The 22,767-nt window shown below is 48.5% G+C and overlaps 1 protein-coding gene across 1 annotated transcript in view; it reads left to right on the forward strand.

Moving 5' to 3' along the window:
* Window positions 1-22,767, forward strand: part of CYFIP2 (cytoplasmic FMR1 interacting protein 2) — a 107,047-nt gene that overhangs the window by 40,325 nt on the left and 43,955 nt on the right. Inside the window, exons 13-23 of the mRNA XM_081092182.1 lie at window positions 63-188; window positions 2,423-2,589; window positions 3,343-3,490; window positions 5,596-5,670; window positions 6,550-6,703; window positions 7,707-7,863; window positions 8,329-8,425; window positions 10,947-11,023; window positions 13,381-13,489; window positions 15,845-15,964; window positions 21,667-21,866. Coding sequence (XP_080948308.1) covers window positions 63-188; window positions 2,423-2,589; window positions 3,343-3,490; window positions 5,596-5,670; window positions 6,550-6,703; window positions 7,707-7,863; window positions 8,329-8,425; window positions 10,947-11,023; window positions 13,381-13,489; window positions 15,845-15,964; window positions 21,667-21,866 — 1,430 coding nt within the window. The remainder of the gene's footprint in view (window positions 1-62; window positions 189-2,422; window positions 2,590-3,342; window positions 3,491-5,595; window positions 5,671-6,549; window positions 6,704-7,706; window positions 7,864-8,328; window positions 8,426-10,946; window positions 11,024-13,380; window positions 13,490-15,844; window positions 15,965-21,666; window positions 21,867-22,767) is intronic.

The following is a 22,767-nucleotide window of genomic DNA, read 5'->3' on the forward strand; positions in this document are numbered from 1 at the left end:
TTGTCTGTCCATTGCTCCACTGATGGACATTTGTGTTCTTCCCCATCCCCCACCCCACCCAGTATTCCTGGAAGCTGGTTCACCCCACCGACAAGTTCTGCAACAAGGACTGCCCGGGCACGGCCGAGGAGTACGAGAGAGCCACGCGCTACAACTACACCAGCGAGGAGAAGTTCGCCTTTGTGGAGGTGGGTGCCGGTCTCCTCCAGCCCCAAGGCTGCTGCTCAGGGCCCCGCAGTGGGAGGGAGTGGTTTCCAGCAAGACGGCAGCCTTGGTCCCCTCCTGTGCATGCACTTCCCCGTCCCCTTCCTGCCCCTCAAATTCATCTCTGTCAGATTAGTCACAAACGATTAGAAACTCATTCTGTTCTTAAAAATCCGAAGGAAAGTGTTCACTCCACTAGAAAAAAAATGGGCAAAAGGAAAACAGCAGCAGAAACAAACCAACCAAAAAATGGCTGAAAGAGTTCAGAGAAAAAAAAGAGCTCAGAAAAATGCCCAAACCAATGAGTGTTCAGAGAGAACTGCAGATTGAAACTATGATGAGGTAGTGTTGTTGACCAGTCAGGATGGTAAGGACTTGGAAAGTTGGTGATGCCTGTGGCTGGGTGAAGCATGGGAAATAGACCTTCTCAGAGACTGGGAAGCCCATCTACATTTTACAGTCTTTCTATGAGCGGCTCTACCCAAATGTTTAATATGCATACCCTTTGACCCAGAAGGTTCTGGAAATATATCCCAGGGAATTAAGCCAATTGTACAAAGACATGTGCACATAGATATTTATCACAATATTGTTTATAATACCAAAATATGTGAAACGACTGAAATGTCCTCAGTATGGGACCAGGTAAAATAAATGAAGGTACCGCTATGTCATCGAAAACTGTGTGGCCACTAAGATGGATGTACTGATGTGGAAAGATATGCACAGTCTATTGTTGAGTTCAAACAGGTTAAAGAACAGCATGTAAAAAATGACCCCATTTATAGTAAAAGTGATATACTTTTGAATATTTACTCAAAACTGAAAGACATAGGTTTTTATATTGACAGTGGTAATTTCTGTTTGTTTCATTGCAAAAAGATATTTCTATTTGGGGGAGACTCATTCACACTCAGTTGTGAGTGACAGCTACCCATTTCATGACCACCTGAAGCCTAGAAGTCAGAGACCTGGATCCTAGCCCTGGGCCCAAGGTCACTTCATCTCTCAGAGCCTCAACTTCCTTATCTGTAAAATGGACCCGACAGTCTCTACCCACTCATCCCAGGGTTATTCTTGAGAACCAAACAACAGTTGTCAAAGGGGATAATGATGCCAATGAGCTATGGAAGCTGGAAAGGGTCAGAGCATAGCAGGAGTTCAGGTTGCTCTTTTGTACATCTCCAGGCTGCACCTTAAAGGACTGGGGTTCAGGGGTGTAATTGTAATCATACTTGGCCTGGAGCTGAGTTCTCCCCGGACCTCCTGGCACTTTCACTGCTAACGGGTGTGATAAGTGTGGTGTTGTCATGAGGCTGATATGGCACATGCTTTCTTCTCTGAATTCTGAACCAATCTAGGAATTAGCACCTGAGGCTAACGGGGGTGGGGGTGGGGAGTTAAGGATTAGGTTTGTTGCTGGTAAAGCTTGACCAGAGATTGTGCCTGCCACCCAAGGCCACACCAGACTTCCTATTTCTCCCCCATCCCATTAAACGCACCCACTGGGAAACAGGCAAAGCAGCTACAGAAATACATGCTCCCTTCCTCGGGCAGGGAGGGGATGATTAAGAGGAGACAGGAACCCAAGGGAGAGGACACTTGCCCTGGGGACAGGCAGATTCCAAGATCCCAAGATCATCACAGACACCAGTCTCCCCACGTCTGCAGGCGGATTAGTGAGTTAGGGGCTGGGGAGCAGGCAACTAGAGGGGCAGAGGCTCCCCCCTGAGTCTTCTACAGGAACCCTATTTTACGGGTTCAAGCAGCAGCTGGCCAAATTATTTCAAAAGCAAAGATTGTAAAAATTCTTTTAAAATGTGCATGATAAAAAAAAAAAAAAAGTTCTATTAGATATGGCCTGTGGGTGCATGCTGTGTGGAGAGGCCACAGAAGTCAGAATGGCACTCAAAATGCAGTCCATGTTCCAGCTGCCGTTTGTCACCAGTCCTCAACAAGGTAGGGAGCTGGTGCCGGAATGGAAATCGGCAGCGACATCTTTGCTTGGCCGCAGGGCTTTCCTGATGGAGGGGCAGAGTACTGATTTTCACTCCAGCACTCGCTTCCAATCTAGCCATGGATCGGCACTCGAGGTAGCACTGGCTGGCCTTGTGCTTCTGTCGTTTCACCCAGCGCCCCCCCTATGATGCGGTGAAGGGTACTGGACAGACAGGTGTGCCCAGGTGCGGGGAGCCTGACCTTGATCTGTGCCCGGCAGGTGATCGCCATGATCAAAGGCCTGCAGGTGCTCATGGGCAGGATGGAGAGCGTCTTCAACCAGGCCATCAGGAACACCATCTACGCAGCCCTGCAGGACTTTGCCCAGGTGACGCTGCGCGAGCCCTTGAGGCAGGCGGTGCGGAAGAAGAAGAACGTTCTTATCAGGTGGGTCTTCCGATGGCGTTTTTCAGGGGCACATCAGAAATCAGGGGTGCGAGGTGCAGAGCACAGAGGAAGATCCCTGCTCAGTCAGCTTCCAGGGCAGCCTCTGAACACACAGACCCGTCCGGCAGGTTTTAGGAAACCTTCTTAGGAGACTGGACATTTGAGATGACTGGTCCTCAGTCTCTGGGTTGGAAGCCCATCCCCACCGCTGTCTAGTTAGGTGAACCCCATCAAGTTACTTACCTTCTCTGAACCTCACTTTCCCTCATTTGTAAAATGTGGATGATAATGGTTCTTGCTATAGGCTGTTGGGATGATAAAATTGGATAATCCGCGTGTAGACCTAAGCACACAGCCACATGGAGTAAATGTGCAATGAATATATGCTACTGTTAAAGCTTTAAATAGTCAGAGATATAATTGGACTAATGAGACTCTTCTATAACCAAAAACAGAAACAGCCGTCCTACCTCACTTGAGTTCTTAGCCCCTGCACAGGCTCAGAGCTGAGGTCTCAGGTAGCGTTTGGCATTGGGATCACCTGGGCGCCTGTAGAATGCTGACTCTGGACTGCACCTGAGATCTGTTACACCAGCATCTTGGGGGTGGGGCCCAGGATGAGCACCTTTGACATGCACCCCAGGAATTCTGGGAAAGTGGCCCTGGGGCACCACAGACCCTAGAAACAGGCTTGCAGTGTTTCCCTCCTCCTGGTGCTAAAACCGAGTCTGAGCCTCCATCCTTCCTTCCCAGTGTCCTGCAGGCAATTCGGAAGACCATCTGTGACTGGGAGGGTGGCCGAGAGCCCCCCAATGACCCATGCCTGAGAGGGGAGAAGGATCCCAAAGGTGGATTTGACATCAAGGTGCCCCGGCGTGCTGTGGGGCCCTCCAGCACACAGGTAAGCGGCTCTGGGCACAAGCCAGCTCTGCTGCCTCAGGCCAGCCAGGCCCTGGTAGGTCATCCTGGCTGGACCATAGGGCACTGGGGCTGGGGGTCCTCGGGCAGGAGGGGCAGGGTCAAGCAGCTGCTCTAGTCTTATTCTACCATCTTGTTTTGATATAGGAGGGAGGACCGCTGGCTTAAGATTCAGGAGACCTGGATTCTCGTCCTAGATACCTGTGTGACCTTGGGCACGTTATGTAATCTCTTTGTGCCTCAGTTGTCTAATCTGGCAAATGGGGGTGATACCAGGACTGGTTCCAAAGTGTAGGAGGAGTTTGAAGTAGACTCTGTGCATCTGCCCTGTCCCTCTTTAATGAACCCTGCCCCTTCCCCTGCAGTGGCATCCTAGCTTGGGAATTCACAGGTTCTGCCTCTGACTTGCCCTGTGATCTTGGGAGGTGCTGACCTCTCTGAGCTCTGACTATCTTCTCTGTTAAATGAAAACGTTGCATGAAACCATGTTTCTGATTAGATCCTTCTTTTTATTCCCCCCGTGACTCCAGAAGGACAAGTGTCAAAAGCCCTTGACTCCTTAGAGAACGTCTAGTAATCAGAGATATTCAGAGTTTCCAACTGGAGCTTCTGAACAGGTTGCCTGTGGCTTATCCAAAGCAGTTGTAAAATTCCAGGGGGAAAAAATAAAGAATCTGGGCATCTTAGTTAAATCTCTTAAAGGTCAGCTAGTTTTCGGTAGGCTTACGAGGTGTTGGGGGAAAGCATATGGCTCCATGGAAGTGTTTAAAGGTCGTCCAGGCCCCGGAAGCCCCAGGCTGGGGACTCCCGCTTCACATGACCTTTCAGCCTCTCTCCGCCCTGAAATCCTGAGTCCCTGAGAGGAGCCATCCCTGTCCCTTCTCACTGTGTGTGTGTCTGTGTCTGGTCAGGGGGACGGGGCAGAGGGACAGGGGCGAGGTGTGTTCTCAGCTCTGTCATCATTAGCATCCCCTGGCTTCCCAGCTGTGGTCAGTGTGCACTCACCTTGCCTGCTGGTTGTGGACCGTCCTGAGGAAGCTTCTGCAAAGAGTTCTGTGTAGTGTTAGGGGCCAGAGACCTTTCGATCCCAGAATTCCCCAGAGGAGCGGAGCAGGGCTTTCAGTGTTTCTGTGAGTCCTAGACATGAGTGAGGGTGAGACAGACAAGGCACAAGAGAAACTGGAAAGGAGGAAGGTGAGCAAGGGGGACCAGCAGGCAGAGAAAGAGACAGAAGAGAGAGGAGAGAGCAGGACTATTTATATAGACAAGCGAAAGGTGCATGTCACCAGCAATCAGCCCCCCAGCACCACCGAGTCATGTTAGGTGGCACAGATGCATTTAATAGGCTCCTAGACAGTCAGAGCTGGGAGCATCCCTAGACACAAACTAGTCCCAGTCCCCTCCCCCCATTTTACAGATGGGGAAACTGAGGTCCAGAGAGGGGAAGTGACTTGTCCAAGCCGCAAGGTGAGTCACAGGTTGAGGTGGGACAAGAACCAGGTCTCCTGACTCCCACCCAGGGCTCTGCTAGAGACTTCGGAGCACAGTCGACATGGGCATCCAGCATAGCTGGACTGTCCTGGTGGGTCAAACGCTCTGTTTAAAAGGAGGTGGGAAAAGAGTTCCCCCTCTATGGACAAGTCGTTAGAATTTGATATAAATCAATCAACACTCACATGGATGGACATAAGAATGGCCTCCTAGGCCATCGCTAGAACAGGGCTTCTCGGTTCTTAGGGGTGATAGACATGCCCACCGACAGGGTTGCAGAGGGTGGACGTCTGCTAGACCGGCATCCATGGTAGCTCCTTTACCGCGAAGGGAAGGCTATGGTAGGACGGTGCTGCTCCTTGCTGTGGCCTCGCTGCCCCGCGCAGTGCGCGTGGTGGGTGAGGTCCCGGAGAAGGACGGACCTGTGGCAGAGGGAGGTTGGAGCATCTCAGAGGTGGTCCCTAGCAGTCGTGACGGCTTTCCCACCGTATACAATACCTCTTGCTTTTCTCTCTCTCTCTCTCTTTTCTCTCTCTCCCTCTTCCCTGTCTCTCCTGCCCTCCCATCCCCTCCTCCTCTCTCCTATCTATGTCTTAGGCCTGCCAGTGGTCCCCGCGGGCTTTGTTTCACCCCACTGGTGGCACACAGGGCCGAAGAGGCTGCCGATCCCTGGTATAACACCGCCTGGCTGGGTTGGTTTGGGTACACTTCTCCAGGAGGCAGCAGGAATGGACTAGCCTGGCTCCTCGAGGCCCCTTCCAGCCCTAAGATTCAAAGACAAATGATGTGGACAGATCTAGATTAGCGCTTGTACCCTTTGCACTTAAGGTCTTCTGTAAGAGGGAGTTAATTGTCTAGTAGGCTCCTGTGTAAGTACCAATCTTCACCCAGGATTTCGGCAGGCTGTGCCATGCAGCTGGTGCCACCAAAGGGCGATGGATTCAAAACACTGAGGGTCAAAAACTTGAGGTGGTGGGGGCTTGCTCTGATCATCTCCCGTCTCACCGCTCCCACAATATCAGCGCCGAAGGGGACGGGCTTGGGAAGGCGCAACCCCTTCGTGTCGGCAGACAGGGAAACTGAGGCCTGGAGTGGGGCTCTGTGCCCAAGGTCACACAGCAAGCCAGCGGCAGAGGCTGCCCTGACACCCAGGCTTTGACTCTTGGTCCAGTGCTCCACGCGTGGTGCTACCGTGGCTGTCCAGGAAGGCAGGGACTCCGGGGTGGCATGGATGAGGTTCTCCTCTGATGCCCACGTCCTTGGCTGAGAGAGCAAGCAGGAACCTGGACCTTGAACTTCCTAGTTCTACCCAGGCACCTACCCAGGGATGCCGCAGGCCCCAGACAGAACTGCCTTCCCGGGCTGGCTGGCCTCCCGCTTGGAAGTTTACACGTTCCAAATTCACTTCTCCAACCCCAAAATGGGTGCTTCCTAAGACAAAGCTTTATAAGGGCATCTTCAGAAAATATATATATATATAAGTGCAGCACAAAGCATCCTTCCCCCCGGATGCAGGGCCAGCCCCTGACCTGCCCGTCTTTCTTTTTCAAGCTGTACATGGTGCGGACCATGCTCGAGTCGCTCATCGCAGACAAGAGTGGCTCCAAGAAGACCCTGAGGAGCAGCCTGGACGGCCCCATTGTCCTCGCCATAGAGGACTTCCACAAGCAGTCCTTCTTCTTCACGCACCTGCTCAACATCAGTGGTGAGCGTGGGGGCTCCCCGGTCCCAGAGCCATTGAGCTGTCAGGAGGCCACTGAGCTGTCAGGAGGCCAGAGTTGCAGAGAGCTGTGATCACTGACCCAAGGGGCACATTGGCCACTAAGGAAAAAAACACACACTTGCCGGTGGACTCTGGGAGCCAGGAAAGGCCGGGCTCAATCCAGCTCTTCTGACTTAGCTGGAAATATTTGTCCAGTAGACATTGTGGCTGACTGGGCATGAAGTCCTTAGTAAAGGGGATCGAATAGCAGTGTGCACGACGCACCTAGGGCCAGCGTTTTGCATCTAAGCAGCAGCTATGAGCTCATGAGTGCTCGTTGCTCCTAGCAAAGGAGGCTCCCGGCTGCACCTCAGCCCTGTGTCCCCCACTCCTCCTCTTCTGTCTGTAGGATGTGTGCACAGGTGTGACAGGGCAGAGTAGAGGGACAGTAGCAGCCCAGAGTGGTGGGAGTGGTCAGGCATCTGTTGGTATTGAAGAGAGATCTTAGCCAATAGTCCCAAGTTCTTCACAGAAGCAGCCTTGGAAAGGCCTCAAGGCCTCTGAGCAGTGAGTTCAGAATTATCACGTATAAGGTGTCACGGAGCTGCAGTTCAGGTAAAAGCAGACACCTAAGGCCTGTCTTCACACTTTGAATGGCAAGTATTTTCAGGATGGCTTTGGAGCAGGGGGTGGGAAGTGGACGTTGTAGGGGCACCAAAAGCTCTAAAATATCATCACTGCCACCGCCGTGCGCGCGCGCGCGCGCACACACACACACACACACACACACACACACTGTCTCTGCCTCTGAAGCTTAGCAAACCCTGTCTTCTAACGTTGGCCTGGCATTCAAGTTCAAGAGAGCAGGGTCTACGGTCAAGTCATACCTCTGAGGACCTGCTGTGCTCCAGCACAGCCATATGAATAACACTAGTATTCATAAACAGTCCGCTCCCAGGCCCTTCGTGCTCCGCTGTAACCCAGGCCTTTCCCTCGTGCTTTCCAGAAGCCCTGCAGCAGTGCTGTGACCTCTCCCAGCTCTGGTTTCGAGAGTTCTTCCTGGAGCTGACCATGGGCCGGCGGATCCAGTTTCCCATTGAGATGTCCATGCCCTGGATCCTGACAGACCATATCCTGGAAACCAAAGAACCTTCCATGATGGAGTAAGACGCAGGCTTGGGCCAGCGAGGAGGTTCCTGGGGTGCAGGTGGAGGCTAGTTTGCCAGCGATCTCTGTTTTCCCCCCAAGCTTTCCAGATGAGGCATTATGCCAGGCCAAGGCCACACCAGATTTGACTCAGCCTTGCAGATAGGTTCAGAAGTCTACCAGCCCATCTGCCCCTCCTACGCTTTGTCATTCTCTTAACAGTCATGCTGGGGGAGTTATCCCTGGGGATTAGGAAGCTAACTCATTTTTTCAGGCCCTGGATTTATATGCATCATGGACTTTTGATTTTTATAGGCAGATTGTAAAGTAAGCGATTCCTAAGTGGAGGCTGGAAACATAGAGTGCTGAAAGTTCTCCTTTTCTAGCTTTCTCCCAAATCTTCATGTTTCCGAGCAGATGGAAGTCTGGCTGCCATAAGAGAGATGTTATTAAGCTGCTGGGCCTTGTTTTTTCCTCTTCAGGTACGTCCTCTACCCGTTGGACCTGTACAATGACAGCGCCTACTATGCTCTGACCAAGTTCAAAAAGCAGTTCCTGTATGATGAGATTGAAGCCGAGGCAAGTGATGCTTCTCCCCCTGTTCCTGAAGGCTTATTTCAGGAGTCCGGACTTTTCCCATCTTTAGCCGGGTGGCTCATAAACCACAGACACGTGTTTCTCACTGTTCTGGAGCTGGAAGTCTGAGACCAGGGTGCCAGCATGGGCGGGTGAGGGTGCTCTTCTGGGTCACAGACTTCTCACCATGTCCTCATGAGGTGGAAGCCCAGAGGAAGCTCTCGGGGTCTTTTTATAAGAGCACCAATCCCATTCATGGGGGCTGTACCCTCATGGCCTAATCCCCCCCTCCCCCCCACACACACACAATGGCCCCACCTCTTGGTACCATCAGCCTTGGGGGTTAGGATCTCAACATATGAATTTGGGGGAGACCACAGCATGGGATCAGTGACTGGTTCCAGAGAGAGCTCTTCATAAACATAGTGGTTGTCTTAAAGGACCTAGACCAGGATGAGGTCTTTCTTTTTCAAGGGATGGGACATGATAGGACTGCTTGGGTAAAATTAATTTTCCAATGGGTCTTTTATGGTTTGATTACTTGGCTAATAAAAACAACAGTAATATACCTATCAATTATTAGGTATTTACCATTTGCCAGGCATAGTGCTAAGCACTATATAAACATTTTAACTAATCTACAATAATTTTAAAAAAATCTGTGCTACCACCTATTTGACAGATAATAAATCTGAGATGTCAAGGGGTCAGGTGTCATTACCCAAGGTCACAGAGTCTCTGTATAGTACTGATAGGACTGACATAGCCATTTTTCAATTGGTAAAGCTGTTTACTAGAGAGGGTTTATTTCTGTAATGGTCAGGATAAGCTAGGTTGTGATGCAGTAACAACCAACCCCAAAGTCTTAGTAGCTTGAAACCAAAGGTTTATTTCTCTAGTATGGGTTGGCTGGGGCCTCTATTCTATGTCGTCGTCAGTGTGGGACCCATCTGGAATATTTATTAGTTGCAGGGGGAAGGGTTAGGGTGGATCACATTCTGATACTGTGATACTTAAAGCTTCCACCTGAAAGTGACACAGGCCATTGGTCAAAGCAGGTCACATGGCTATGCCTCCTTTCAAAGAGGAGCAAGGAAGTGCAGTCCTTCCATGGGCCAGCAAGGGGCAGAAACATGAGATCAAAGGAACTAGTGACGTAGTTTTACCTTCTGAAATTGGATGATAGTCTCTGTTCCACTTAAGCATGTGAGATTCTACAAACATGGAACGAGGCCCATTTGGTAAAATTGCCATACAAATATAGGGCATTCTTATTTATAAAGGAAAGACTTGAATGTTTTAGGGTATGCAGTGCCACCAGATTTGTTTGAAAGTTTATGTATTCCAAAGGAAAGCTAATAGAGCTGCTGCTTTCTTTCTAGATCCTCTAATTTCTATGGGAGTTGAAATACAATCTTCTGTGTCTCCTGACCCCTTTCTCTTCCCATCCCCAAACCCTGTTTCCCACCCTGAAGGACCTCATGTATATGTACATGGATACCCAAGCTTCGTTTACTACGATGGCCACAAAAAATGGCCTCTTGGCCAGCCCTGGGGGTGCACATACCTTCAGTATAGTTCACCCTCAAGGTTAAACTCAGGGAAAAGAGCATGCAGAGCCTGGAAGGGGCTTGAGCCACTTGGGCAAGGATGCTCAAAGCTGGTTCAAGAGGAGGATCATGGGGTATGAGTGGGAACCTAAAGGAGAACCAATGAACGTCCTTGAAGTTCAAGTCCAGGTCGGATGCCTTGGTTACCTGCATATGAGGCCAGCACTGTATATGCCACCTGGGGTGTAAAACAAAAGGCATGAAAGCTCTTTGAATACAGAGCTGAGAATTTGGTAAGAAAAGAATCAAAGATGAATTACCTAAATATGATCTGTTTCCTTTGACATTACACTGCCACTCCCCTTTGAAATTTCACCCTCAGCCATTTCCTGCTCTTGCTGGATTGGAGGATTGGGATTTGATCCTCTGTATCTGATGTGAACTTCCTTCCCACCTGAGCATCACCAATGAGATGAAACATTGACATGGCAAGACAGCCCCTTGTTCGCTGAAAATCAAAGACTTTTAAGCATTGTATTTTTGTGAGTGTTTAAACTCCTGATGACCATCCACCTCTTTATTTGCAAAGCAAGGTTAAGTACAGTGAAAGGAAAAGACAAGAAAGTCTGTCATGAGAGGTGGCCATGGGAGGCCGACATGAGTCATTACAGGACATGAAGACCTGTCTGTGATGTCCCCCTTGGGCCGGCCCCTTGTAACACCAAGGAGGGGACTGGTGGGGAGGGCGGTTTCTCAACAGCTTTTTGAACTTTGCCTTCTCTGTGCCTCACTGAGGACCTTCAGAACAAGGAACAAGGTTTCCCAAAGTTGACTTGGCCATATAATCTTTTTTCTTTTTCCTTCAAAGCCTCTCGCCCCACAGCTTCAGGCCCCACTGCCCTCTTTGAGTTGCCCAAGTCTCTGTGGTAAAGCTGGACAGACACCACTGACACGTTCTGCTTCCTCTTCGCCAGGTGAACCTGTGTTTTGATCAGTTTGTCTATAAGCTGGCGGATCAGATCTTCGCTTACTACAAAGCCATGGCTGGCAGGTAAGAGAACCTGGGGTTTGCTGCTGCAAAACCTCCCTTCATTAGCACGTAAAGAAACCTAAATGCTTCCATGGGTCTGGACTGGGTGCTAAAATGTAGGAGAGGAAAATAGATATGTCTGGGGAAGACAAATATTAATAAAAACTAGTGAATGCACAGTGACAAGGGAAGTTACGCGCTCCCCTATGAATGAGAAGTTCATGGGAATATATGACAGTTAAACCTGAACTAGTCTTCGAGTGGGGAGCTGGAAAGGCTAGCCTGAGAAAGGTACATTTGAGTTCATTTCTGAAGGTGATAAGAGTAAAGTAAAACTAGATGAAGGAGGACAGGAGGATGCAGGGAAAAGGAACTACTTGTCCAAAGTGCCTGTGGCAGAAGTGTAGTAACAATAGCATGCCAGCTACTACATGATGTCACTTATCTGTGGGATCTGAAAAACAGAACACACGAACAAAACAAAAAGGGAAACAAATTCACAGACACAGAGAGCAAACTAATGGTTGCCAGAGGGGAGGGATGGATAGATGGATGAAAAGGGTCAAGTTTAATAAGAGGTACAAACTTCCAGTTATAAAATAAATAAGCCATGGAGATGTAGTGTACAGCATAGGGAATATAATCAATAATATAGTAACACCTCTGTAGGGTGACATACTGATTAGACTTATCATGATGATAATTTCTCAAAGTATAGAAATGTCAAATCACTATGTTGTACACCCGAAACTAACATATTGTATGCATTACTTGGAAAGTTCAAGAGGCTGTTGAGAGAGGATTAAGGTGAATTAGTACATGTAAAGATCTCCACAGACCACAAGAGGGAGCAACCTGCATGACAAAGCTGGAGAGATGTTGGAAGAGTTAGAAAGCACCGAAGGGAGAGAATGATCTAGATCAGTGCTGACCATTAGAAAGAGAATCCAATGAGCCCTGGCCCATGAGGTTGGTTGGGCGTTACCCCGTGCACCAAAAGGTTGCCAGTCAGGGCACATGCCCAGGTTGCAGTCTAGATCCCTCATGCAGGAGGCAGCGGATCGATGTTTGTCTCTCCCTCTTCCTTCTTCTCTCTAAAAATAAAACCATTAAAAATCTTAAGAGAGAAGAAATATAATGCAGTTATATATGTGAGCCACAAATGTAATTTTTAAAATTTTAGTTGCCATATTTAAAAAAGGACAAATAGGCAAAAGTAATTTAGGAGTATATTTCATGTAATATGTAATCCAATATATCTAAAATACTAAAATTTCAACATGTAACAATTAAATATTACTAGAAATAGTTTTTTGTCTAAGTCTTCAAAATCTAGAACGTAGTTTATACTCATAGTGCATCTCCACGTGGACCCACCGCATCTCAGGTGCTCAGCAGGCTCATGGGGCGGGTGGCTGCTCTCTGTACTGGAGGGTGTGCATTTAGATTGGGTCACTGTCCTGCTTCATGGCTTCCTTTCCATGACATCCAGTTACATCTGGAGAGCATCTAACCTCTTTCCTGTGGCTTAGGTAGTCCCACGTGACCTGGTCCCTGGACTAACTTTATAAGTTCATTTTTGCACCATGATCTCCACCAGGCCCTGCCCTGTATCCACACTGGCCACCTTTCCTTTTCTCAGACATCCCAGGCTCATTGTGCCCGAGGGATTCTTCCCCCAGATCTGGCCATTTTTCGCATGTAGGTCTCTGTCCAACAAAACCTCTCCAGAGAGGCTTTCTCTGACCTCCTCATACCAGATGGTCCTGTTTTATTGTTTTCAGAGCACTTATGACTCTGCAGTGTGTGCTTCAGTGTGAAAGATGATAATGGTACTTCCAACTCTGGATGTGAGATGAAAAGCGACTGTATGAGTGCGTGTGCACACCTGATACATAATGAATGCCATGCAGACGTACACTGTTTGAAATGATCTTATTCCTCTGCCTACTTTTTCAGTTTTAGTCGCTCTTCACTAGAACATAGACTTCCAGGGGACCGGAACTTTGTATTCCTAGTGCTTAGCATGTTTCCTGTTGGGAACTGTCTGTCCCAAGCAAGGATCTGGGATATGACAAGCATGCACTCCATTTTGTTGTTATTGCTGTTGTTGATTTTTTGGTCAGTGAATAAAAGAGGAAAGCCATTCAACTTCTGTGTTGCCAGTCTTTAAGTTAGACATTCTCGTTCACATATTGAGCTCTTCTGGTTGAAAAGAAATTTGAAGGACTTTGCTCTAAAACGGAAAGGAAATTATACTTAAAATGCATAAGACAGTGCTTTATGGGTAGATCCTGGTCTAAAGCAGATGCGGCGGGGCAGTTGAAAACAATTCGCTGTCACGTTGGCTGGCCTCATTTAACTCTCATCCCTTCCAGTGTCCTGTTGGATAAACGTTTTAGAGCCGAATGTAAGAACTATGGAGTCATCATTCCGTACCCGCCGTCCAACCGCTACGAGACGCTGCTGAAACAGAGACACGTCCAGGTAACAGGGGACGGAACCCACAGTGGAATGGAACCGGCTGAGAGAGTAGCTGTGAGGGTAGCATGGAGGTCAGAAGTCAGGGCTGTGCTGTCTGCACATTGCCCCGTGTGGACGTCTAAGATAGGTGTGACACAGCCTCAGAGTCCACAAACCGTGCAAAGGCACGGGGCCTCCTCTAGTTCAAGTTCCAGGCTCTCCACTCGTCTGCAGCTCACCCCTGGGGAGCAGTGGCCACCAAAGCTTCTGTCTTCCCGTCCTAAGCTGCGGCCCACTTCCTTGCGTCGGGACTGCTGCTCAGCAGTGGGTAAATGTGTCCCTGCAAGGCTCAGATGCTAGCCTAAGTGATGGAGAGCTTCGGGCCTTTGAAACAAACACAGCATGTCAGGCTAAACCTAGGGTAGAAATTATGGCTTATTTTTGTGGGGTTGGTTTCTGTGAACACTTGACCCCTGGTGTAGAGGAAATGCTGTCAGGAGCTCAGACACATATTCCTGCTTAAAAATGTTAACGGTACAAGGGAGACAAAATAAGAGCTGCCCCAGAGGACTGCTCCCTGCTCCTACGCCCTGCTGGCAGCCACCTCCTGATTGCCTGGAGAGTGAGAGTAGAGAGGGGTCTTGAAATCTCTTGGGAGATTTGGGCCTTTCCGCTGTGGCCTCTGCATGCTTTTCATGTGGTCCATGGCGTTTGTGGAAAAGACTGAGGTGAAGGGGGCCGAGCCTCCACTGAGGGGATGGTTTAGGTCAGTGGTTCTCAACCTTCCTAATGCCGCGACCCTTTAATACAGTTCCTCATGTCGTGGTGACCCCCAACTATAAAATTATTTTCGTTGCTATTTCATAACTGTAGTTTTGCTACTGTTAATGAATCGTAATGTAAATATCTGATATGCAGGATGTATTTTCATTGTTACAAATTGAACATAATTAAAGCATAGTGATTAATCACAAAAACAATATGTAATTATGTATGTGTTTTCCGGTGGTCTTAGGCGACCCCTGTGAAAGGGTCGTTCGACCCCCAAAGGGGTCGCGACCCACAGGTTATGAACCGCTGGTCTAGATGAAGAGGAAAAGGGTTCCTTAGAAACCCTGACATTCCCGTTGCTATGAGAAATGCAAGGGAAATGGAGAATTGTAACAGGAAAAAGAACATTTTTCTCCTCTGCCGACAACAGAGAATTATGACTGTCACTTACTGATGCAGCAGAGTTAGCCACAGGGTGTTTAATACTGAGGGCTTTATGTGTGCACATTGTGGCTTTAAGGGGCCCTTGTCAGTTAGTAGAAAATTCACCCCAGAAGACACGTAGAAAAAATTAAACGGTTAAGAATAATCCTTGGGTACCTAGCGAAGTGCAGGGCACAGAGCAGGTGGTCAATAAATGTTTACTGCTCTCTCCATAGCATCTGCAGGGCTGCCCCTGTGTTCCCCAATAGAAATTATTGTAAGCTACATGTTCCGTTCTGTAACCAGCCCTTCATGCTCCTGCTTTTAAATTCATCCCCACAAAGGCACACAACGGCCCTTTGTGGGGATGAATTTAAATGCTGAGGGGTGGCTATTCCTGGTGACTGTGAATTGGGGCACAGGGCAGATTCAGGAAGGAGCTCAAGGCTAATTTAGGATGTTAGCATTGCACGGATGCCAGAGCCTGTCCTGCAGTATGAATAAATTGTATTTTCCCTCAGCATTTTATATTTCAAAACTACAGGAAACTTGAACGATGAGCACATATATTCTTTATAAACAGATTCATTATTAATGTTTTACCACTTTCTCTTTCTCATGTATATGTTTTCTCCCACAAATGCAGCAAATATATAAAATATATTTATGTATAAATATAAATAGTATATGGAAATATATATTTTAAAGAATATACTATTTGCCCAGCCAGTGCAGCTCAGTGGTTGAGCATCGACCCATAAACCAGGAGGTGGAGGTTTGATTCCCTGTTAGGGGGCATGCAGGAGGCAGCTGATCAATGATTCTCTCTCATCATCGATGTTCCTTCTCCCTTCCTCTCTCTGAAATAAAAGTATATATATTAAAAAAAAGAATATACTTTTTTTTTCTTAACCATTTGAGAATAAGTTGCATATATCATGAGACTTCACCCCTGAACACCTCATCACCTATCTCCTAAGAACAATGACATTCTTTCGAAATGAAAATAGAATTGTCATACTCAGGAAATTGAACAATACTCTTTTCTACAGAGTCCCCATTTGTCCCAGTTATGACCTTTATACTTTTAATCCAAGTTCCTATCAGTGCATTGCATTTTATTGTCATGTGTCTATGCAAATCTTAAGTAACTTCTCTCTCTCTTTCTCTATTTCTCCTGTCCAGCTCCTGGGTAGATCAATTGACCTGAACAGACTCATTACTCAGCGCATCTCTGCCGCCATGTACAAATCCTTGGACCAGGCCATCAGCCGCTTTGAGAGTGAGGACCTGACCTCCATAGTGGTAAGAGATGGGACGATCTGGGATTCTAGCTGGATGTTGTTGTGAGCTTAGTACTGGGCCAGTTATAGAGGGCAGCAAGTTTCCTTCCTATCTGAATAGAGCAGGAAAAATAGACTTAAGAATGAAAATAATCTTACTCTCCTGATTGCCTGGGGCTCTGTGCTGGGTTTAATGCTCTGCTCTTGCTGTCTTAAAATTCTTAATAGTTTTTTTTTAAATGTATTTTATTGATTTTTCACAGAGTGGAAGGGAGAGGGACAGAGAGCCAGAAATGTCAATGAGAGCAAAACATCAACCAGCTGCCCCCTGTACACCCCCCCACTGAGATGCTCCTGCAACCAAGGCACATGCCCTTGACCAGAATCGAACCCGGGACCCCCCAGTCCTCAGGCTGACGCTCCACCCACTGAGCCAAACCAGCCAGGGCTCTTAATCGTTTTTTAACGAAGGTCCCCACATTTTCATTTGCCAGGGGACCTGCAAATTATATAATCGGTCCTGATGCATAAGCATGGACCTTCCTTCTCCTATTAAACAGCTTTTGAACTTCTCTATATTAATTCTTTCCAAGAATTAGAGTAAGCTTGATTGATCAGTCAGTCTTTAAGTGAATCAAAGGAAGGCTTTAATGCTTTCAAAAGCAGATGAGTAGAAAGAATGAAGTCACCATTAGATCACTACATGGATGCTAAAATTAGTGGGCAGAATTTTTTTTTTAAAGATTTTTTTATCGATTTATTTTTGGGAGAGAGAGTGCCAAACATTGATTGGCTGCCTCTTGCACGCACCCTACTGGGGATCAAGCCCACAACCCAGGCATGTGCTCTGACCTGGAATCAAACCGGCAACCTTTCAGTGCACAAGATGACACCCAACCCACTGAGCCACATCTGCCAGGGCAGTGGACAGAACTTTAAGAAAAACATATTATGATTCCTCTTATTAGGAGATTCCCAGAGTAGCCAGATTCATGGAGACAGAAAGTAGGGGAGTGATTGTGGGGAAGGAGCTTTAGTGTTTAATGGGTATGGAGTTTCTGTTGAGGAAGATTAAGAAGTTCTGGAGATGGATGGTAGTGATGGTTGCACAATAATGTGAAGGTACTTAATGCCACAGAACTGTACATTTAAAAATGCTTAAAATGGTACATTTTATGTTATGTATATTTTCCCATAATAAAAAAATTACTCCCAAAATAACTTTGGAAAGAAACAGAATACTTGCATAATAATATCAAATTATCTCCTTCAAGACATTTGTTTGCTCCAAATAGAAGAATAGTAAGTTCACAATGGGGAGACTTAGCAGACGCCCTCTTACCCAGGCATCAAAGGTAGTAAGTAATAAGATATATCCATGTGTCTCCTGATATGTATTTTTCTGTGGTATTCTTTCCAAAATGCATCATCTCAATCTAATCATGAGAAAAGCCACATACACCCAAATCAAAAACAGTCCCTCAAAAGAAACACACACACACATAGGGAACAATACTTTTCAAAAGCATACAGATCATAAAAAGCAGAGAGGGACTGGAAACTACTAGAGATTGGAAAAGACTAAATGCAAAGTGGGTCCTGATTGAATTCCAGAGCAACAAAAAGCACCTTTGTGGACAAACCGGGGAAATTCAAATGAGGTCTGTCGTTGAGTTAATAGCATTGTGCCGACGTTAATTTCCTACTTTTGATAATCATGCCATGGTTATGTAAGAGGTTAACGTTGGTTAAACCGGGTCAGGGGTATGCAGGAACTCTGCTGTTTTCACTTTTGTGTAAGTCTAAAATTATTTCCAAATAGAAAGGTGTTTGCTTGTTTTTAAGGGACAAAGGACTTTTTTAAAAAGTAGAGCTCCAAAGTCAGAAAAACCAGTGGGTGCAGTCCTGACCCTGCCTCTTACTGGCTGGGTGATCTTGGCAAGTTATTTATCTTCTATAAGCCTGTTTCCCTACCTACACTGTGGAGGAAAGATTAGCATTCACCTCATGGTGTTGTTTCAAGAACAAAACGAGCCAGTCTGGAAAGAGCTTTGCATAGTTCATTGCACTTAATAAATAAATAGGCCTGGTGGGAAAAACAGAGGAGAGGAACACAGGGATCTGGAGCTGCAGGGAAATGTTCTCGGGGTGAATTTTCAACAACGTTTCCTAAGAGGACTTGATCCGGCTGCCCACCTCAGCCCAGGTCCCTTACGGGAAGAGACTGTCATGCAGCACGCCTCCTTCCAGGACATCTATTTTAAGAAATAGATTTTTCTTTGTTTATGCCAAAATGTTAGCAGTGATTATCTCCAAGTAGTAGGACTTTTGTTTTCATCTTTTTTTAAAAAAAAAAATCTATCTGTATCTTCCAGTTTTCCAGTATGAATGAGCGTATCGGGTGGGAAAACTGGTTTGGGGTGTGCGTGGGAGTGCATGGCCCAGCCCTTGAAAGGCACTGAGTGCTCTTTGAGCCGAAAACAAAACAAGCATGAAAGCCGGTGTTGACGGGGTGAGGATGATGGCCTCCAGGAGAGCAGCCACTGCCCCTGAAGCCCTTGAAGAGGACGCCCCAGGGACGCTCCCCCCTATGGGGTCAGGAGGCCCCCCCCTCACCTCCGCTGAGAGGCTTCTGCCTCTTCTAAAAAACAAACCCAGGAACGCGCTGCCCTCAGCCCTTCCCTCCACCTAGAAACTCCTATCTGAGATGGGAAGGCAGCCTGATGCCGAGTGGGGAGGCTGCAAACATTTCCTGTCAGTCACCATCCTACGCAGCTCGGTAAATAGATGCTCCAAGAGAGCTGTGAAAAGCTGAAGCTGACCCCGGCCAGTGCCAGTGTGGCTCAGTGATTGAGCACTGACCTAGAAACCAGGAGGTCACGGTTCGATTCCTGGTCAGGGCACATGCCAAGGTTGCAGGCTCGATCCTGGGTCATGTAGGAGGCAGCAGATCAGTAATTCTCTCTCATCATTATTGTTTCTATCTCTCCTCCCTTCCTCTCTGAAATCAATACAAATATCTGTGTTTTTTTAAAAAAAAAAACCACAACAAACAACAACACTGCAGCTGAGAGCTGGCAGCCTGAGGCTGCAGAGCATATTTGAAATTTTGAGCCAACATTAAAAATGTGGAAGAACACACGTAAATGTGCAGAAGCTCTGACAGCACCAGCCCAGCCCTCCCAGCTGGTAACCATTGCCTAGATGTGCCTGGCAGCTGGACTGTGCTGTTAGTTTGCTGCCAGCTCCCCGGACACATCATTCATGGATCTGACCTACCAGCTCTCACTGACCCTGGGTTCAAGAATCCAGATCTTCTTGCCTCCCTGGAGCCACAGAGCTGGTCACCAGGTTCATGTGGCTGACACTCGGGTTTCTGGTTGCCCTTGAAGAGCTCTTCCCATACTTCACAGAATTGCCCTTTGGGTATTTTATTTCCTCAGTAAACCGACTGTTTTGTGGAATGCTGACATCCTCTCTGAAGGTGCCTGAACCACTTATGTGCCTTTTAAACCCTCTGCACTGAGCCCTGCATCCGTCCCACAGGCAGGGGCCCTCCTGAGGGAAGCCGGGAGAACACGGCTGAGGCAAGACCACAGCTGGGATTATGTCACAAAGAAACACCCTCGTGCTGCTGCACGGCAGGCGCTGGACCCCCACTTCCAGCAGCCCCCACTTCTCTCTCTGGTCTCCCTTGTCAACACTGACACGCATTCCTGAGACCGTGAAGAGCACAGAACAGCAGGACAGGAGTGGTTCCCCGCTTTCCTATCTGCAGCCATCTTCCCCATAGTGGGACAACTCGTGGATCTTAGAAATGTACTCCTTAGCGCTTACTCTTTTTATTATTGTTATTTTGGTGTTTTTTTTACCCATCCCAAGTGAATCGAAACCAAGATGAGGTCCAGCTAGCTGGGCCAAGAGAAGAAGCGGAGAGCTGATCTGTGTGTCTGCCCTCCTCTACCTCACGGTGCACAGGGACTGGACTCTTACTCTTACAGCTGCCACTCCAGAATTGGAATCCAGATGTTGACCTATTTTTGAGAAGTGGCAGGATCTGCTCTCACTCAGCCCCTTTCTGACGCCACAATCAGATGGAGTTCAGCAGCTTCGCCTTTCTCTGGGCTGGGCGCTCCGATTTGCCACAGACAACCCAGCCCCACGACGCCCTCCTGCCCTGCTTGTCCCACTTACCTGACCTGCAGCCATTTATATTTGCAAGCTTTGATCCAGGCCTGTGCCCCCAGTTTAGAGCCACAGAATCTGAGTTTCAGAGAGGCTAAGCTCCAAGATGGGAGGCATGGCCTGGGGCCTCCACCTGACCACGCACGGGACCCCGGACGGGGTTCAGGGGGCCTTGTGGCCGATGAGAACGAAATAGAGTCGCTGGTGTGGAGCTGCCTCCTGTGACCACAGACAATTAAACTGCATCTACTGTCCCACCTCCGGGCTGCACTCTGGTGAATTGCCCTTCTGATGTTCTCTTTGCTTTTATGTTTTAAGACCGTCTTTATTTTCAGAGGGCTTTCTTGGCCATGATTTCTGTACTCCAGGCAGCTATCTGTGTCACAGGGGCCAAACACACACGATTTGGGGTCTGAAGACCTGGATTCACATCCTAAGCCCCGTTACATATGTCCTGTGTGACCTTGGGCAAGTTCCTTCACCCGAGGAGTCTCAGTTTCCCCTCTGTGAAGGGAAGTGGAGGCGGCCTTCTCTCTCTCTCAGCATGAGACTGCTCTGATGCTTTCCAATGGCAACGTGATAAGGGACTAAATGAGCCCGACGGGTTCACTCCCCTTCCACTCCTCAGCACATGCAGTGCCCGGCTGTGTCTGGGTAGTATCCCCTCTGCTCCCGTTCTCTGCCCAAAGGTGGGGTTCCAACAGTCGGCCCACAGCTCACTCAGGTCCCTGGTCATTGTGGCCAACAGCAGGTTGCTCACCCGCAGCTTGCAGCCACACCTGTGTGACTGAGGTACCTACAGCCCAAAGTAGGGGACGATCTGCTCCCAGCTGTTTTCAGAATCCCTATAGGTGTCTCACAGGGTTAAGAATGTGGACTTTGCAGCCCAGCTTCCGGGATTTGAAGCTAAGTTACTTTACTTCTCAAAGCTTCAGTTTCTATATGTGCAAAGTGAGGCAGCAATAATACTGACTTCATAGGGGGGTTGAGCATTAAATGCATTAACACATATAAAGTGCTTAAAATACTGTTTGGCACATATTAGGTTGAACCCTATGAAGTTACTCATATTTGATGGCGTTTGACCTAAAATATCAGTAGCTTCGTGTGATCTGACCTAATCGTAAGCACCTAGTGTGCTTGCTTAATGCAGGGCAGACATGTAGCCTCTGGTGACAGCCAGTCACAGCTTCCTTTTACGTTACCTGTGACCTTGAGGTGCAGGCTTTTTCTCACAGATGGAATCTGGAGAGCAAGCAGGCATGCTTTGTACCCAGAGGGGAGCAGACAGGCATTTGCACGTGACCTGGCTCCCTTCCTCGGACAGGCATGCAGCCTGGGCAACAGCCGTCAATCAATTCCTTCCCCTCAGAACAAGGGAACATTGTCACATGCCACTGCTGGGGTCCTGGTCCCCATGCCGGCAGTTGGGAGGTTGTGTGAGGGGCTCTCGCCTGTGACAGGAATGGGTCAGGCCAAGTGGTGCACACCTGAAAGGTATGTGCGCATCCTCAGCAGCTGCAGTTCTCTCTCTTCCAGGAGCTGGAGTGGCTGCTGGAGATCAACCGGCTCACGCACCGGCTGCTGTGCAAGCACATGACCCTGGACAGCTTCGACGCCATGTTCCGGGAGGCCAACCACAACGTGTCCGCCCCCTACGGCCGCATCACCCTGCACGTCTTCTGGGAGCTGAACTTCGACTTCCTCCCCAACTACTGCTACAACGGATCCACCAACCGGTAAGGAGTCCCTGTCGGAGGGGGCGGGGCGAACTGGGGGCCAGGGAGCAGCCAGCTGCCTCCTCCAAACTAGGCCCAGCCCAGGGGTCCGCTGGTCCCTGCCGCAGGCATCTCACAGGGCCCCTCCTGGGTGCCGGTTCGGTGCTGATGCCTTCCTGCCTCTTGGAGCCAGATCAAACAGTCACACCGTCTGTGAAACGATGTATCACACAGTAAATGTGTTATGATAAGCGGTGAACGTGGAGATGGAAGAAAGCCCACGGAGCCACGAGAGAACAGCCCCACCTGATCCAGTCCGGGGAGCCATGCACACCTCAGGAGGGGCTTCCTCCTCTGAGCAGGCATGCTTGAGTTGCAGTGCGGAGGATGAGTAGGCAAAAATAAAGCAAAAAGGCAGAAGAGTATTCCAGGCAAACTTTCTAAGGAGCCAGGGAGCTGGTAAGGGTGGAGCAGGTGGGATGGGGAGTGGTGCCATGAAAGATGCGGCAGGATGCAGGAGGAAGCAGGTCCAGACTGGACTGCTCCACAGACCACATTAGGATCGAGCATTTATGAACCTTTAAGGAAGGGAAGTGACATGATCAGATGGTACTTTTGTGAGGACATATGGGAATGTATGTGTGCAAACAGGCATATGTGTTTAGAGCACACACATGCACGCCAAAGTGGAGCATGTCTCCTGCAGGTGACCTCAGCCCTGGGCCAGGCACCAAGGTAGAAACAAGACCTGATCCCTTATCCCCACAGAGGTTCAAAACCTGGTGGAAGAGGTGAGAGGTATTCACTTCCAAATAAGTATGTAAGGATGAGCAAAACTGGGCACGGGTCCTCTCAGTATCCTCAGGACCGGCATTCAGTAAGCATGTGCTGAGTGACTGGGAGGTCTGGGAGGAATCCACCG

Source organism: Myotis nattereri (assembly GCF_964212035.1).
Source record: "Myotis nattereri genome assembly, chromosome: 5".
Taxonomy (NCBI): Eukaryota; Metazoa; Chordata; class Mammalia; order Chiroptera; family Vespertilionidae; genus Myotis; species Myotis nattereri.